The 19,796-nt window shown below is 37.1% G+C and overlaps 1 protein-coding gene across 4 annotated transcripts; it reads right to left on the reverse strand.

The window, feature by feature from the left end:
• Positions 1-1,831: 1,831 nt before the first annotated feature.
• On the reverse strand, positions 1,832-19,784 carry cdc14b (cell division cycle 14B). 4 transcript variants are annotated; one of them, XM_066711232.1, is made up of 17 exons: positions 18,452-19,784; positions 14,324-14,414; positions 13,853-13,928; positions 13,072-13,164; positions 11,676-11,752; positions 11,215-11,281; positions 11,054-11,116; positions 10,679-10,766; positions 10,094-10,324; positions 9,852-9,990; positions 9,437-9,602; positions 9,167-9,264; positions 4,571-4,618; positions 4,217-4,333; positions 3,702-3,930; positions 3,269-3,334; positions 1,832-2,651 (listed from the first exon to the last, which is right to left on the reverse strand). In XM_066711232.1, exons 1-17 carry the CDS (start codon positions 18,555-18,557, stop codon positions 2,607-2,609), a joined length of 1,800 nt encoding a protein of 599 aa, XP_066567329.1. In that variant the 5' UTR covers positions 18,558-19,784; the 3' UTR covers positions 1,832-2,606. The 4 variants fall into 4 exon arrangements, with proteins under 4 accessions (XP_066567329.1, XP_066567330.1, XP_066567332.1 ...); XM_066711233.1 differs by lacking the exon at positions 18,452-19,784 and adding an exon at positions 14,774-16,432; XM_066711235.1 differs by lacking the exon at positions 3,702-3,930 and having other exon boundaries at positions 18,452-19,783.
• Positions 19,785-19,796: the final 12 nt, after the last annotated feature.

Raw genomic sequence — 19,796 nt, forward strand, 5'->3', positions numbered from 1 at the left:
ATGAACACCACTCCTTTCTGCACTTTAGTGGGTGAACCATTCCACTAGATGTGTAAAGGTCTGCTTCAAGGGATGTTTTCTTGAATGGTAAAGTCAGGGGGAAGTGTAATTTATGCTGCTTTGGCTTTTTGAGTGGCTTTCATTTTCAGGACCATTTTGAATCTTACGGTAAAGTAATCCATTCATTAAGGCAAAGGTAGAAGCTATTGAGAGAGTACTTTGGAAAGGACCTAAAGGGCTTTTTACTCTATGCCAGTGCACATTAATCTCCCATCTTAAGGTTTTGCTTTTAAGGAACAACTTAACTACTTAGAATTGCCAAGCTGTAAATGTACACTGATCAGAAATAACATTATGACCACTGACCGGTGAAGTGACTAATCTCGTTATCATGGCACCTGTCAGTGGGTGGGATATATTAGGCAGCAAGTGAACATTTTGTCCTCAAAGTTGATGTGTTAGAAGCAGGAAAAATGGGCAAGCGTAAGGATCTGAGCGACTTTGACAAGGGCCAAATTGTGATAGCTGGATGACTGGGTCAGAGCATCTCCAAAACTGCAGCTCTTGTGGGGTGTTCCCAGTCTGCAGTGGTCAGTACCTATCAAAAGAGGTCCAAGGGAGGTGAACCGGTGACAGGGTCATGGGCGGCCAAGGCTCACTGATGCACGTGGGGAGCGAAGTCTGGCCCGTGTGGTCCGATCCAACAGACGAGCTACTGTAGCTCAAATTGCTGAAAACGTTAATGCTGGTTCTGATAGAAAGGTGTCAGAACACACAGTGCATCGCAGTTTGTTGCGTATGGGGCTGCGTAGCCGCAAACCAATCAGGGTGCCTATGCTGACCCTTGTCTACTGCTGAAAGCACCTACAATGGGCACGTGAGCATCAGCACTGGACCACAGAGCAATGGAAGAAGGTAACCTGGTCTGTTGAATCATGAGTTCAAGGTGTTGACTTGGACTCCAAATTCCCCAGATCTCAATCCAATTGAGCATCTGTGGGATGTTCTGGACAAACAAGTCTGATCCATGGAGGCCCCACCTCACAACTTACAGGACTTAAAGGAGCTCCTGCTAACGTCTTGGTACCAGATACCACAGCACACCTTCAGAGGTCTAGTGGAGTCCATGCCTCGACGGGTCAGGGCTGTTTTGGTGGCAAAAGGGGGACCTACACAATATTAGGTAGGTGGTCATAATGTTATGGCTAATCAGTGTATACATTTCAGGTGGATGATATGAGAATCTCTAGGTGTCAAGCCTTTTTGGACAGAAGGGAAGTGGTGAATTGTAGTGGTACTAAAAGGGAACTTGTAGGGACAGGTTAATTGTCGAGAATTAAAATGGTTAATATCTACTAAAAAGATTAAGGCCAAAGCAGGGGAGATGCAAGGGCACCTAAAATTAGAATTCAGGGCTATGGGGCTTTGACCCTTATTTATCAATTATAGTATTTCACCAAAATACCTAAAACAGGAGAAGCCTTTACTTTTAAAATGGATTCCTGTAGCAAAATCCTGGCTTCTATCATTCATGTAGTAAATGGATCAGGGTTTCCAAATGCAAGGCTGAGGTTAATTCTCGTTCACTTACTCATGGGGTTAGTTGGTCTCTACACATGTTTTTTGTCTAAAGTTTATTATTGCAGCAATCACCTTACATAGTCTGCATATTTACAGGCCTGAGGTTGCCAAAACCAACCCTGCTTGGAGAGTATAGCTTGTTCTAGAAGGAGAATCCAGTGTGCACATGATTTGTAAACTGTTCCTAAAGCTGGTAGACGTTTCAGATTTTCCTTCAATTAGGATGACCACAACAGAGCAACACAACAAATGAAAGATGACCAAGTGTTTTATTGGCATTAGATCAGTAATGCAGTGTAAAAAAAAAAGAAATTGGCAATACACGGTTAAGAAATTATTTACACTGACTTTACATGATTTAAGTATATATACATAGACTTTAACATGAGTGAAAACATCCAAAATAACTTTCATAATATTGTCTTGAATCTAAAAAGTTTAGTACCAAATATAAATTTGTATATATAAAATTACAAGAAACTCATGATTGGTAACATGTATTTATGTACAGTATTAAGTAACTTTACAAAAAGCTAAAACTGACTAAAATGTTCAGTTCTAGTTAAATTGAAAGTAATGACCAACAATGAATGTGTGCAGCACAAAATCTGAACTGCACCATATTTCACAGATGTGGCATGACTGTTTTCTATACATTTATTAATGGTTGTGGTCCTTTCTGTAAGATAGTCATCACAATGAAATTAAAGCTTCTGGGGAAAAAAAAAAAAAAAAAAATTGCCTTCACAATTGGTCCCCTGTACAGAGATCTTCACTTCAAAACCTCAGCTAATGCCACAGCCTGATAACCGACTAAACTGAAATGTCCACTTGTGCAACTTAAATTGATGAACTTCTCATCCATGTCAACAGAAATCAAGTCTTCATAAAAAAATATTAAAATATTTAATCCATTGAATGCGAATTAGTCTTCCAGCAGAAGAGACTGCTCTTACAAGGGTAAATTAAGAGCTTGTAGAGCACAGCACAGATGACTGCCTGTGAAATGGCCCCGGCATAGACGTCTACTTCAGCGAAGCAGTGGGGCTCTTGCTTTTGGTATGGAGTGACTATGGGGGGGGAAAACACAAATAACAATTAAAACATATGCAGTGTGTCATTTTTAATATGACAGTAAATTGACTGCATTATCTTCAGCTAGGCTGTAGTAGATGTGAAATCTGCATTTTTCCTAGCTTTTGCAAATGGAAGCTGTTCTCTACATGTGAGCTACCTGGACCAAAGCAGGTCCCCCCTCTTGCAAATCAATCTGAACTTTGTTAATAATCAAATCAATGTTAGTTTTCTGGAGTGCATATTAACTTAAATCCATACAACTAATAAACAACACTTTATAGAAACTGACAATAGTTTCTACTTGACCAAGCACTGCAAACTGAACTGCATGCACTTACTCTGAAAGGCTAGGGTCTTAAATAATGCAGCTGAATGTAAAAAGATTATAGCTATTCATTATAATTCCATCATTGCATACAAAGTCCATTTTTCACAGAAACATTTGAACACCTCATTCTCCGATACAACTTGCACTGATTATTTGCATATTTTTAAAATTAGGATACTTTGGAGCTATACATTCCAAGTAAAATTCACATCTTTTTATGAAAACCTTTAGGAGTTGTTTTTCAAAGCAAGAATAAGCTGCAAGACACAGAAGAGAAAGTACCATAGTCTCATAAAGCGCATTTGTTGCAAAGAGCGTCGTGTCTTTCTTCCCCTTGGAAGAATGCGTCTGTTAAAGAGAAAGAAGTAAAGAATAGAAAAGGTTTATTGGATCTAAGAACTATAGCTTAGTCTTGCTTAAAAGCACACTGCAGAGGCAGAACTAGCACAATCTGGCAATTCTGGCAATATGAATTACAAAATGAGCTGAAAAGCAGAATATACTTAACACAGTGTGAGCAAATTCAATAAAGCTATAGCCAATTTCAGAACTGGATCAACAATAGGTATCAAAGGGGTTTGAGGCAGCACTGGAAAAGCAGTGGAGAGGAGGGAAAGTTGATTATTTTGGAAGAATGAAAGCTAATGGATAGAGGCAAGACTTAGAAGGGAAACGGTGGTTGATTTTTTAAATCAGTGGAAAGGTACACACTTACTGTGTGAAGGGGACTGAAGCACCAGGCACTTTGGGAGACGGTGGCGAGGCTATCTGAGGGTGCCTTCTGGGGGCTGTTGTTGTTAATGGCATTTAGGTTGTTCATCTGGTTGGCTGCATTGCTTACAACGCTAGAGCCTGATATGGCTTCTTTGTGGGTTGGATCCTGGTCATAAGTCACTACATGTAAGTTGCCTAGGGATCTGGCTAGCCTAGAATTTAACAACCCGCTGTTACAGAAGGAAGACATGGTTAATTCAATCTTTGGATACTATAGCTCTGTTGATTTTGCTGCAAACACTGGTCTGTTAATGCATATTTCCAAAAAATGATAACCAGCCAATTAATATTAACTGTTTATATGAGAATATAGCTTTAACTTGCATCTATTTTAAAATGCCTGTTTCAAAATACAGATTTAACCAATTACATTTCAGTTTCAATTATCTATTGGTCTCCAATACATTCTAACATTTAAATTGAAAAAAATAATGAAAATGAGAAATCATGACTGACCTCCCCAAATTGTCACATCCTATTGTAGACCTTGTCCGTTTCTTGGCATCTGTGCTGTTTAAGAGGCTTGATGATCTTACAGGCTTACAGCTCTGTACACTGGACTGCAAAATAATCCTGCATTGAAAATTAAAAAGGGAAAAGAGGTTGATGAAAAACTACCAAAGAAGGACAAAACATCACGAAACAAATACACAGGAACTATTATTCCAAGTCAAGAGACCTAAAGTGATGTAAAAAATGTGGTTTTACATGATTTGAAGGAACTGCTAACTAAAGACTATGCAGGCAAGAATGATACATACTTCAGAGTAATTCAGCACTTCATATGAACAAAGACAAAGGAAAACGCACCTAAATGACTGTGATGAGGACCGGGTGTGAATTTTGTTCTCTTCTAATCTGAAAGACAGAATTCAAATATTATACCACTTTGTTTTATAGAACACCTTCCCCCCCTCCTCCATGGCAAGCAGAAATTATAGACAATGTCATGACACTGTAGTATATTTACACCCCCCCCACATGAGTGTGGAATATACGAGGCTGCTGGTATATGGCCTGATGCAAGCTACCAAAATTGATCCCAGATCAATGGTACCAAGAGTACCATGAGGTTTAAAGAGATTTAAGAAAAAAATAAACAAATGTTGGACAGTGGGATCCAACAAAACAAGGGGGCTCGGGCATTATCATACAATACCTTAGTAATTGGCTTGGCAATTTGTTATAGAAAATACATTGGAACAAGCACTGTTCCTTGAGGGTAGTGGACTAAACATTTATTTTAAGATTTTACTTCCAGGTTTTGCCTTTTGCTTAACTGGCTGTGTTAACATGGTCATTAAGTGCAGGGCTACATTCTGATGCATGCCTACCCTTTTAAAGGTCTTACTGCAGCAGGTTTTATATTTGAGGGAAACCCCACTGTATGAATACTTCCATAGTTTTGCTTGTTTTAATTGTATTGGTCTTGAAAAATTGATCTTCTGAAAAATATGCAAAAGCTGCAATCAAATGAAGGCAAACTATGAGTGTAGCAATGCTGTAGAGTGCTTTTCTATAATGAAGACATTTCTGTGGAGACTGTTGTAGAAAGCAGTGATCTGACTCAGCAATTAATAGATAAACTATCCTCACAACCTGTACAACAGATGCAATTTTAAATATTACCAATTACTTTTACTCCTATTTACAGAATTGAAGTCTGAAATGTAAATAAAGTTTTGAAAAACCACTGGGATGTTTTTTCCTTGGCTGGGACACACAGGCAAAATGACATTTGTTTAACTTTTGCTTCTCAAACATTTAAGTTCTTTCCCCACATGCATTTCAAAAGGGCTATAGCCTACAATGTATAGACAGTAACGTTCCCCTTGGGCCTGAAACAGAAGTTAACCACTTCCTTTTATTTTTCTGAGAAGGAAGACATAAGTAATATTACTACCTGCAATTACCCCAGAAAACAAAAAAAGTGTGCATTCAATCATTTGATGTCCATTGCATGTAATTAACTAGAATGTGAAAGATCTTTGCAGATCATTCCCAAACAAATAGCTAGGAGAAGCTATCTTTGTGAAATTGGGCGAATCCCCCCAAAAAGTGACGATTTTGTGTACTCAAACATAATGCAGAAATTGATCCTTTAATGTACATCACCAATTCCTGACTGCACTTCAATTATGAATGTGCAGTTAACATGAACATCGCTAAACCGGTGGGTACATTTAGCTTTCAATGACACCTCCAGCATCCATCTCATGGCACCACGCCCTGAATCCACTGCAGCCTCTCAGGCACACGAATTAGAAAGCATACATTCTGCAGCTCATGCCGTGTAACATGGGCAATGTTGTCTTTTACCATTACAAAATGTATTGTAATTTCAACTTGGGTGAACATCTTAAACAAGGCCTCCTCAAGTTATTTCTTCAATAGGAATCGGTTCTGAAAATGGAGATTGCACAAGAAGGTGGCAGCTCTCAGGTTCAAATGTAGTTTGATCCATCACTTGAATTGTAAATAACGGTGGATATGTTCAGAATTATGGTTCCAATAAGATCCATGAAGTTCATTTTTATAACCCAATTGTTAGAAGGCAAAGTCAGTTGAAGTATGGAAACGTGAGTAGCACACTTACAGCATTGCCTGTTAGGCTCCTGGGATGATTACTATAATCCTAACCCATCTAGACAGATAAGCAGGATGGGAGAAGGGAAGCCACAAACAATCCACCAGATGACAATGCTACACAGTGAAGAGACCAGCATAGCTACGAGCCATCTAAAAGGAGGGGAAAAATATGAAATAAAACAAAAAGAGTGGAGAAGCAAGAACGTCCAAGCTAGAAATGAGATTCGGAGGGGGGGGGGGGGGGAAACATGGCCAAATACACTGCAAATAGACAGACAAAAGCCATGCATATTTGTGTTAATTTTCAGACCATGCAAAAGGTAAACACATTAAAGATTTAACAGAGGTCTAGCATGTGTTCCAGTGTAGGACAGGTGCTTCCAGCAATAGATAGCAAAAACTAATGCATCTGAATAACTAGGGAACATTTTTCAGAATAAAACTCGAATATAAAGCAGTTGTTCAAATATTGTTGCCCCCTCCCCCAAAAAAAGACAAAACACACATTTCAAATGATTTAGCAGGGAAACAAACCATATTAAGGCACTATCATTTTTGGTGAGCAGACATCCACACACTGGTGCTGGTGGAAAAATGCTTTTAAGGTGCACTTAAATCTCTCTCTACTGGGGCTAAAGCCACAGATACGTGAACTTGCTGAAGTGTAGGCTGTAACATTTTCAAATCTAAACAGATCTGCAGGCCCCCACCTTTAACTATAGATTAAATTACACACGGCAAACATTTCCAGTTTCCTCCTCACAACAGGATAAGGGGCCACAGCCACAGCACTGGCCTCTGCGGTTACAATTCTTAAACAGAAAATAAATAAATACAAAGATTATGTTCCAGAGATCAATGGTGCATTTGTTTTGTCACAAACCGCATCATTCGCCTCTCAGGGGAACAATGTGGGAGACAGTCAGAGAAGGAAGGAATAGGACAGTACAACTTTCAAAACCTATGATGTCCACCAGTGACAAACTAGCAATTCCACCTGCCTACATTGATTAAAGGGGATTTTTAGAACTCAGGAACCGGTTTGCATTCAGGGTTTAAAAAATAATAATAATTCAAACAGCTTGTATTTAAAAAAAGTGCTACTACGAGCCCCACATACTCAAGTAGCATTATTGCTTAAAATATGCTTATCTTCTAAAGAATGGAAAGACCACAAGTGAACAAGATTGAAAATGTGAAATTCATAAATAGGAGAAGTACATAAATTGTTTTGATGATCAAGAACAGAACACAATAGTTTGCTACAATTCCCCTCACCAGAGACTCGAATGTGAAATTGACTGTATGCTTAGTTGTATGAAGGAGGCAATTGCACCGACAGATCATCTTATTGCTATATGGAACATTATTTTGTAAGTTGCCCTGGATAAGGGCGTCTGCCAAGAAATAAAAATAATAATAATGTCATATATATTCATAGTATTCATAACCATTTGTCTGGATGTTCCATAATTATGCCAGATTATTAAACATTTATATTCCTTAAATACAGTTGACACTATATTACGGAATAACTAATTTAACTGTCTGACATAATTTAGCCTGCTATGCAAAAAAAAAAGGGGACTTGCATACCTCTTTACCACAACAAAAGTGTGAATAAAACATATGACCAAATTGATCCTAATTAAATGTATAAACATCCACATAGAATCAGGCAGTGTATGCAATAAACAGAATCAGGAATGTAAGTTCACTTACCTTGGAAAAACACATTTTATTTTCCTCAAAGTCACCGCTGCAGAAAGCGGTGTTATCTTTTCAATGTGAGACAACATTCAGCCCAGATAGCACTGAGGAGACTGCAGCATTTTACTACTGTTTGCCTGTTGTGTAATAAAATGATTTTCAATGCCATAATCACATTTTCGACACAGATTTTGCCATGGCATGAGCAAGCTGCGATCTGTGTGTTATGTTGATGACAGCACTCCGATTCCCACTGCCTTTTACTTAAAGGGCTGGGGGGAAAAAAAGTTTACCATAGGCTTCAAATTATTAATTGTAGCTACATATACATTTTTAGATACAAATTTCCCATAAGACACCAATATGAAATAGTTTGCTCATGCCTGCTTTAGTAGACTCAGGTCTTATGAAGTGAAAACCTGTGATCCATGTAAGATGGGATAGCATGGAATGAAATGGGGAAACAAAAAAAAGGAAATGCGACATTCTTTATACATTAATTTAGCATTAAACTACAAATCTGCTTAGTTATTTGACCATGCATCTTAAAAGTATAAAATTTAGTTATTTTGGACGCTAACCTAAAAAAGCAGTACTGCGATGTCAACAGAGTGGATATGAACTTAGTAAACCTCAAAATGAAATTAATAAAAACCTTTCAACTTCTTGAAGGGTTAGTACTGGACACTGATGAATGGCTTGTAAGCACTGAAGTCAAACTCCAGTAGAGAAACAACTAATTAATCCAATATTTTTATATATGGAACAGCGTTTTATGGTTGTTGCTAAAAAAAAAAAGTCTACATTATGGTTTTAATTATTCCTTGTAGGCATGGTTGTCAGTCAAATGTAATTAGTCAATATGTTGACTCACTAAATTCATAACCACCACTTGTACTATATTGAATGTAAATAAAATTGTAAAGGGGGTTTGAAAAATGTCATACTTTTGTAACTTTGTAGGGTCTATTAAAGCAGAAAAGCATTTATGTATTTTAAGCCATCAAGTAAACTTCCTCCCCCCCACCCTCATGAGCCTGAATGAAAGGAGTGCAGATTAGAAGAGAAGCGAACGTGGTGCTCGATGACATTCATGAGGACACTTACGATAAAGATCCCGTGGAAGCTCTTGCTTGTCTCCTGCTCTTGAGAGCACGCAGTTTGTCACCTTGAGTAATGCCGTTCCTTTCTTCCTCGTCATTATACTTCAAAGAAAATCAAAATGGGGAGAGATGAACTTGGGTTTCACAGGGGGAACAATTTAGACTTTAGACAATTTGTACATCAAGTACGTTTCAAATGTACGACTAGACAAAGTGAAAATGTAACCGTGCAAACAACCGACATTCAGTTACACAAAATACAATAAAGACTTACCACTTCGGTGTCCAGTTTCCCCGTTGTCCTGTTCTTGTTACCATTAATTGAAATGTCATCAACTCCGGATAAGATTCTCGTGACTGCAACTTTGCTGCTTCCATTCTGCTGTTCTTTCATTTTCTCATGGAAGAGATCTCCTTCTGCCCAGAGGCTGGCTTGTTTCCTGAGTCACAGTTAAAGAGACAGATTTTCAGTTACATATTTCAGAGCGAAACCTTAAGACTGCTTACATGAAATTACATTTTATCGAACCACACATGGACAGATGAAGTTATCACTGTCCGAATTTTGAAAGACTGCTCTCTGTGCTGCCTGCTATCAGAAGATTAGAGTTTTAGCCTCTCTATAGTAACCTGGCAAGAAAAGGCTGCTGCCGATACAAAAATATGAATAAATAAAATCCAGTACTTACTCTTGTACAAAGTTCTGCTGAGGACCGATGATTGAACCTGGTCTGCAGATTCTGATCCAGGCAATGGCTTCAGCAGCTGTTAGCCTGTAGTGCTTCATCATATAGCATCCTATAAGGGTTCCCGTTCGGCCAAGCCCAGCTGGAAGGAGAGGTTTGTTTCCATGAAAATCGTTTAATAAAATCTTCTGCCAATAAACGCCTCAAGATATTTGTGTTTTGAATCAATAAAATTCTTGAAGTACCTTTGCAGTGAACAGCAATGCCCCCCTCGGCATTTTCACAGATGTTGATGAACTTCTTGACTATGGCATCGCTGGGGGTACTCCCATCAACAAAGAAAAGGTCATGATGCTCAAAACCAAGATCTGTAAACCGCTTGGCATCATACATTTTCTTGTTTAAGCGAACGATGTTGGTGATGTTGTGTTTTCTAAAGTAAGGGAAGTAGGCCTCGGGTGCATGAAGAGGATAGCCTTTGGAGTAAAGAAGGGAAAAAAACTTTGGGAGATGCAAGTGCCACCCTGACCATGTGTTGGTGGACAGTTTGAACACTCCACAAGATAAATACTAGAATGTGAAATACTACATACATTATATATCTAGTTTCACCTTGTAATTACATCTCTGTTCCACACAGGTCTCTTTATTAAATAAAATAATTGTAATCCTCTCTATAACAAACATTCGTAGGCAGTACAGGATGACAGGAGTAAAGTTATATATTAATCAGTTAGACCAATTATAGCCTTAAAACCCAAGCAATGTTTATGAAAGCTTTAACTCCCTTTCACCAAACTGAAAGTTGCCATGCAATCATCTTAACCTACCATTTTCAATTTTGCTTTTTGGATGGGGTCCACTGAATGCCAAAAATTTCCCAGGAATTATCCAATTAAAATCCCCATTTTCTGCTCTCTGCACAAAAAAATATGAAGATTAAAATAGCATTTATCTTTTAATAATATCAGCTGAGCAAAACATTAAAAATGTCAAAAATACAACAAACTGAAAACTCAAAAGGCAGTACAGATTTTAAATGAGTATGGCAACAATGTCTAACCTTAATCTGTGTCACAATTTTATAGGACATTGTAATTACAGTCAGAAATTGAATTGGAACTGAAAGCCCTTGGCATAATAAAGTCAGTTGTACAAACAGTTGAAAAAGACTATGCTTAACTGCTTAATAAAAGAAAGATTACCTCATAATGTTCATATTCCTCTACATCAAATTTGGAAAAGTCAAGCCATCCATATTGCAAAGCCTGCAAAAGATCGTATGTTTGACATGGAAGTTTACACTGATAAAAATTCCACATGCACATATGCATCCAAACATTATGCAAACAGACTGAATTCATACCTTCTGGATTCCATGTAAACAATCGAGGATATTTAAATTGTATGTGCAAGTGCCAAATGAAGCATCCCTGCAAAAATGTAAAGGTCAAACATTAAATCAGAATAAACAAAAAAGTTAAATTTCTCTTAAATGTCAATTCAAACTTCCTTACTTGAATTCATAAATTAAAGTGTTAAAAATGGGAAACAAAATACAGGAATCGTCAGTACATTTAGGTATGCATTCCAACATGAAGTAAGAATCTTACAATTTTGTTGTCACTAAAAATCTTGTTAAGAAAAATAAATATACTGTTGAATGCAATTAGTACACAACTTTATTAAAAGTGTTAATTCATTATCCTCATATAGTCCTTTAACCAAACAACTGTTATGACCAGCGAATGTATACTGTAAGTGTCATGCCAACATTTTCCCCAGCAACAACAAACACAAACCAATATGAAATTACATTATCATTACCTAAAAGGCAAGTATGTGGTGTTTTGAGATACTAAAAGGCTGTAAGCTTCTTCAGGAGTTTTCTTCAGATACATTACCTGAAAAGTGCAAAAAATGCCAGTTACAAAGACATTATCTAGATGATGATGATTATTATTAGAATTACATTTAGGAGATGCCTCTATCCAATACATCTTACATAGATCTAAAGAATGGAGACTAAGTTATAACTTTGCTCTGGAGGTTTGTGTGTTACATCAGGCAGATGCCTGAACTTCTGAAACCAATGACTGAAACTGTTAAAGCTCCACACAGAGCATACATCACTTACTATAATACATATCCCATGAAGTTATTCTTTGTTGGAGTCCATAAGTACGTTTTAAACAAGCCACACAATATTAACCTCACCAGACTCCAGACATGCACTAATTACAGAATTACCACCCCTGTATTGTGCTAAATACTAAATATATCATCAATTAAATGAATCAACATATAAAGCTCATTTGGTTTTTGAAATGGATTGATTACATCATCTCCGATGTCATCCATGGTAGAGCAAATCAGAAGATATGAAACAAAGGATATTAAAGAAAGCAGTGAATTTCTGCTAAAGGTCTTAACACTTAAAATGTATTTAAATAAAGCTTAGAAGTCCTTAAAAGAGAAGGATTTCAGAACGGCTGATGTGCCGATATAATATGATGGATAACTGGCAGAATACTACACTAACATTTAAATGAGATCTTTCATCATCGTAACCTAAAGCTAAACTTCAGTATCTGAAACCATTTTTATTTGACTTTGATTGTGTAACAAGTTTAATTCATACTTCGAGAAAGAGCTATGGCAGAGCAGGCCTACAGAGTTTTGACCTCACAGCTGTTCAATCTGCACTGCCAGTGAACAGGAAAGCTGCCAGCAGCAAGCCCCGAGATCAACATTTTTAAAACGTTTCAGTCCAAATATGGAAAACTCGCAGGTTCATGCAAGGTCTATTAAAACATTCAATCAGGCAAATTCTTAAAGGTCTCATTTACCTGTGGTGAATAGGGGTTATTTACAGATGGCTCTTAAATTTCATAAAGGTAGTGCTGAATAGGCCACTGAAGCCTTAAGATTACAAAATATGCACTCAAGAACCCAACTCTGAAATCTGTACCTAAAATTTGCAATTTACACAGTAACCAGTAATCAAACATTTGTTGCAGGTGGAATTAACAATGCCATTATTTAAATTTGAATACCAGTAGGTAGGTACAATTCTAACATTGCAAAAATTATTCACCCTTTAATTACAGTGACAGTGTCCTGTTCATTTTCTACAAAATGTTTTATTTTTTATTAAACAGACCACAAATACTTTCAACAAACAACAATGCCCCAAATTATCAATAAAAAGGAAAATACTCACTGCATAAGAGCCTATCAGGTAGGCAGCATTTGCTTGTTTCTTTTGGTCACCACAAGTATAGAAAACAATTTTCTTCTTTGAAAGTGTGAAGGACTGTTAAAAATAATATGCATAAATAATGTATTAAAAGGAACACAAACTGTGAGATACTATTGAAACAAGTCAGCAGTGACACACGTTTTCAAAAACATCTGAGCACACCAAGCACAGAGACAGACATCTGTAACAAAGAGCAGCAGCAAAGCCCCATATGAAACCATTACGAGTGGTGCAAGTGTCCTGGTACAGGGCTTTCATTCTACACAGCAAAACCAAATCATTCACTTTAAGCAGCATGTGCAGAGAGGGGGGGCATTTGATCTAATCGGAATGAACCTCCTTCTCTAAAAACTGCAATTGGGTGAGCTTCACATTAGGCTTAGTTTATTTTGCAGGCTAACATTTGGCATAGGACTGGTTTCTGGCCATGAAACAACAGCAGTAAACACTTAACGGGAATTAGTTGGAAAGACATACAAAGAGCTTGAACATTTACCAAAAAAAGCACACAAAGGAACAAAAGTATACATTTAACAGCACAGGTTTTTGATAATAAAATACGCGGGAATACTGCCTTGAAATGTATAACTAAACCAATACATTTAGCTTATTACTAACACACATTGAAGAATACCGTACAGGAGAAATCTATAAGCCACAGATATAACTGCAATGTGTGTGTGTAAAGTGTTCAACTGCAAATCTGTATTGCACAATTTGTAGGACAAAAACAAATCATTACCTTTAATTTTTTGTTGAGCTTGCAACAAAAATGATAAAACATTGCCAAGTTCAGAGGTCCAAAGTCTGCATAGAAGCTATAAAAGAAAAGCAGGGTTAGAACTGTTACCATCATATTCCCCCACCTGAAGACAAACCCTATAATACGTATATTAAAAAGTAACAAATCTGTTCTATTGATAAATACACCGAGATTCAAAAAGGATATATAAATCACCTAGATGTCCCATTTTCCATGTTATATAAAGCTATTTTAACTGAAGTTAATTTAGATGCTACATGGAAAATAAAATGAACGACATTATCAGAACATAGCATGTCTGCATTGCAGGGTTTCACCTTTATTACAACTCAGACATGAAACAAGCAAAATAAATCCAGGACAAATAGACTGCATTAATAATTGCATATTAAATCAAGAGTAGGACCCCCACTAGCATAAAATATACATCACAGTTTACAATACACTTACTTCTCGTAAGAGAGCTCGTCATCTATGCTGAAACAGTGCTTGTCTGCAGTGCTTTTAGGTTTCTGTTGCAGAATGGCAAAATAGAGTTGATCTGAAAAGGTCAAGATTTAAACGTCAAATGCCACCGGCTAAATTGTAGAATTAACATTTTTTATATTATACATATAGCTTATACTTTATTATAAAATACAGTTTTCAAACTGCCAATTTAAAATCGCTATAATTAATATACTGTAGTCAACGTACTAATTATGGTGAAATATATGCATAAACTTCCACGCAGATGAAACATATTACAGGCCTCGTTTCCGGAGATGTGGGGCGCCGATGGGATTGATTTCGCTTTAAACTAGTAACGCGGGCAGCCAGAACAATGATGCCAATTAATGACCGGCCCTAATTAAACATACATTTAGTAAAATTCATGAGCATGAAAAATACTGAACTCACCCTTTTTAAATTCTAGTGCGTTAACCGTCTCATTCTCCTCCGCCATCCTAATTCAACTTTTATCCCCCTCCCCCCAAAAAATCTTATGAACTTTCCTTTGAAATTAAAAGGATCAAGATCAAAGAATCGTAGAACAAGGAAGACACTTGTTAAGATGTGCACTGCTTGGGGGAACAAATCCCCCTTTATATATTAAAACAGTTACACTGTAGGAAATGTTCAATAGATTTTATTAAACATTTTTTGCCAACCACTTCTAACTAAGGGAACAGCATATTAAACCGACAGATTAAAAACACATTATAAATGATAATTATCATTACTGTACGCACAATTGCGGATTTTAGTTTACTATCCAAACAGTGCAGCTAAATTATTTAAACTCCCCTTAATAAGTAAAATACAATTGTAGTATCTCCCTCAATCATCCAGTCCTGATCCTGATAACGAAACAATGTTGCAGGGGAAACAACTGCAACCGTGAAGAAAATAAAAAGACACAAAATAAACAAGGCGACTGTTTTCACAGCAAGACGCAGAAGTGAAACCCGCAGCACAAGACCTCTATGCTCAAGGTCTGAAACTCCCAATTCTTTGCCCCACCCAGTTATTCTGTTCAGCCTTCCCTCGACGCCCATTGGCTCACTGGAGGAAACAACTGCAGCAGCCCGTACGCTATTGCACAACCCACACGCCAATCATCCCACAGCACAGTTCGGAATTTCAAGTTCTGCGGAAAAGACATGGAAGATTCTAATTGGAACGCTGCCCAAGCCGTTGCTAGGAGAAAAGCCTCGCTCAGCCAATCGAAATGTGCTGGTGATATTGTACGCACAGATTACAGCCCTACACTCTGATTACATTGTTGCCGACCTAAGCGTTTCTTTTTTATTATTATTTGCTCAACGCGGAGAATGTCAAGTAAAGTAGAAAATTATAGTACATTGCAGCAATCACACGTTTAACAAACAAACCCTTCAGCTTGCAATGAAACGGATAATGCACTGTGTTGCTGTGGTTTCCAGAAAAAAACTTTGTTGCAGAAATATGCAACATTATTATTATTTTTAAATCATTAAATATTCTTAGAGTAACATTTTAAAGAAATTTCAGTTTAAACCAACCGTTTTAAATTTTAAACAAATATCCCTTTGTGAATAGGATGGGGCCTAGAAGTTCACTGGAGTGATTTCGCAGATAATTGTACACAAGGTTAAATATTTCTGTATTTCTTCTGGACACGTCCTTAATACAGTAGTGTATAACAGTAATATGAAGGGGAGATAGACTTGTAGAAATTATGTCATACTGAGCTCCTAACTCCAATTTAAGATTTTATTACAGTTATCAGAAATACTGCTACCCTACAGTAATTCTGACACAAGTGTCCATTAATAACCTACTCTAAATAAGGGCATAGACCATTATTCTCACAGAAGTACTATACACGTGTAACAGTGCTGGATTGAAACCAACCAAAGAGAAAGCCTGAAGTAATGCACTTACATTTGCCTTGCCTTCACCTCCATCTGAATGATTCTCTCAACTTAGTTCTTATACACCCAGCATGCTCCATTGTAATATATGACTGAATGTCAACAATGCATGCATTACAGAAGGGATGGCTAGAATTATACATACTGTGAATAAATAAATAAATAAAGCTTTTTAAGACACTGTATGTGGATTAACCAACAAATTCAAAAACATCACTGTATAACTCAATAATTGTAGAGATATGGAAGGTTAACCTCCAAGACTCAACTCAACAGCAGTGAAAATGCCCAGTGCCCAGACATACGAGATATTTTCTTATCCTAAATTGTATTAAAAAAAAAAAAAAACTAAACTAATAAAAAAACATCACCAAATTCCAAAGTCAAAGACTTCATTTTTCAAAGGGTAGGGTGCATTAATTATTTTTCATTTATCCTGGTACTAGATTGCATTAAATTCCGAGATATAAAGGTTATACACTTGGTTAGATGTATGTGGAGTAATCCCATTATAGGAATAAGACCGAAACATAGGTTGTACATTTTGCAAAATTTTGGTGAATTTTGAAGAAATTCCTGATTACTGATTTAATAACATCTTGATGCCAGATTATGTTATGCATATATTTATATTCAGATACTATTCTGCAAAGTATTATTCAAAATGCTTTGAATTTAGTCCAGACATTCATACTTGCCTTTTAAATATGTAACAAATAAATTGTTCATGGCAAGAAACGAGTTATGCAACAGATGCTGCATTTTTATTTAAGTTTATTTTTCTTTCACAATATTCCATTTAACCAAATATTACAATGTCACTGGTTGAAGGAGTCGAGACAGAATCTGCCTTATCTTTATAGTTTCAACATGTATATAAACATCAGGGTATTTGAAAAGACAAATCAATAGAATGAACCTACATAGAGTGCAAATACCACAGATGTTAGTATATGTATTTATTCTGCAAAAATAAAATAAAGGAGGGGGGGGGGGGTCTAAAATGTTAGATAATACAGTAAATGGATAAATCAACACAATGTCCAGGATGTAGGAAGTCTCTTACTGTACTTGTGTAAATTGTAAATTGGAATTTGTAAAATGTATTATTTTGAATTTCTATGTTTTAGCCAAGTTAAATTTGTAATGATTGATGCCTTGTACTTCTCTGTATTTTTGCACTTATGTTGTAAGTCGTCCTGGATAAGGGCGTCTGCCAAGAAATAATAATAATAATAATAATAATAATATTTATTAATAATAATAATGTATGAAAAAACTATGCAATTTTCTAAGATTTTGCAGGATTTAACTAAGATTTCTTGTGTAGTAAAATGTGAAGCATCGCTTTAACGATTTTCTTTACTTAAAAAGATTGACTTGTCAATGTAACTTACCTCCTCAAATACATTTTATTTTTATATTTCCTGATCTGTAAAACATAAATCTGAACCACACCAGTTTTGTAATTATGATTCAGTTTTTTTTTTTTTTAAAGAAGAGAGCATTATGAAAATGAATTACATTTCAATTATTCATGTCTTGAAGCTGAAGCAGTGCTATTCTAAAAAAAAAGTTTAAATTGGTTTTTTAGATAAGAAATCCTGTGCGACTATAATTTCGAGAGGTAGCAACCAACTTCACAAATCAACCGATTTAGTTTTACAAGTGTACATTTTGTAAACATCTCATAGTAAATAAATACTTATTGCACACTCTTGCACATTTTCCAGCAATTACTACATCGATACAAGAACCTGTCTATCAAGTATCATCAACCATCATTCAATACCACAGACCAACTCCTCATTCAACACATTAACTCATCTTTACTGGGTCAGATCAGAAGTTCTCACGACATGAGCCTGATGGCCAGCAGTGCCTGTAATGTAGTGATCCACGTCACTCTACTGGACAAGCAGCAGAAGACAAATTTGGACGGTGAGAAATCATCAATACGAAAATAAAAGGCTGAACTTAACAGCGATGCACACATTAACATACCAGCTCAAATTCATCGGTGTCGCCATTTTAGGTCAATTTTGCACATAAATGCACAGGGTTGCACATAAATATAGACAGGACCCTACATGCACAAAGAAAAACAATGTCGCCGCGCTGTAGCGGAGTCCTGTCGGCACCACAAGGGCAGGACAGGTGAGCGCCTTTTCTTTCTTCTTACCTGTGATAGCGACGGGAAGATCAGAGCACGGCTCCGCCTCCTCATGCTTTACAACAAAACGTTTCTTCTTCGACTCCAGTCGCCTCCTCTCGTTTTTACGCTTCATGGTGAGTTCAGGTGTGCCTCGGGATCATGTTCAGTGATACCCGGGATCCTCAACCCCTGGCCGCAGCTAGTTTATATCCAGGTGTGTCACAATCTCCAGCTGGCCGTTGGAGTCCTGGAGCAGCTGCTGCAGCCGAGCTGGCTCTGACGCTTTATGAGAGGTGGGTCTGTGTAGCGCAGCCTCTGCTACTGCAGAAATACACCTCGCGTTCGTGTAGCGCAGGTTTCCGCAGTTTTGCGCAGATCTGCACAAGCCCACCGATCCGATTGGAGGAGCCGCGCACATACGCGCTACACGAACGCGACCCCGGTGCGGTCTGTAACAGGCAGGTTTACGTGCCCACTAGTGACGCAGTTCACTTCAAGGTTTGTCTGCTACTCTTCTTCCTCTCCCTCCTCCAGTGCACAAACTTCAAACACACTATTCTGGGTTTTTGCATTCAGTGGGGATTACAGCCCTACAAGCAATGGGTTAACACTACTGCAATAATATGGACGCTGCTATGATGAGGTCCAGTTGATATTACCATTGCATTCTGATACTGTCCATAGAGGTGCATTAAAATAGTACACTTTACTGTTCTTACAGGGCTATGGTAGTTTATTTTCCAAATTCAAAATGACAATCTAGCAAATAGCAAAGAAGCTAAGAAATAGCAAAATAGGATTGAATAAATAACTGTTTGAAAAAAAAGTGTTGTAAAATAAATACATAAATAAAGCTCTCAATTAAATATATTTTCTATTGCATCCTAAATGACATACATTGCTAATATAATGTTCACATTTTCCTGAGTGTGACATGAATTTAAAATGGCATATAACTTGCATTTTCTGCTGGTTCAATTTGGGTGCTGTGGTGTTTGAAGCGAATCCATGGTTATGGATGGTCAATGAACCACTCAGAAAAAAAAAAAAAACTGAGCAGGAATTCAGAACACGTCTTAAAGAAATCAACAATATGCCTCTGCCAAGGGCCCACACATGTAATCTCCCAGACAGTGGAGTCATTTTACAAATCAAACCACAGTCTGGTGTTAGAGAGGGATTTCCAGTTTGCAATAATAGGATGCAATTTGCAAACGCATGCAATATCTGACATTCCATTTTAAAACAATTTCACCTCGTAAGACCTGCAGAATTAAAAGGTTGTATTATTGACAGAACCTTTGTATTTTTTGAAACATTTAATAACACAAACAATAGTCTGCTCAGTTTTTGAATATCCAATTAAAAATAA

This window comes from Amia ocellicauda, chromosome 8 (genome assembly GCF_036373705.1).
Source record: "Amia ocellicauda isolate fAmiCal2 chromosome 8, fAmiCal2.hap1, whole genome shotgun sequence".
In the NCBI taxonomy this organism is placed as follows: domain Eukaryota; kingdom Metazoa; phylum Chordata; class Actinopteri; order Amiiformes; family Amiidae; genus Amia; species Amia ocellicauda.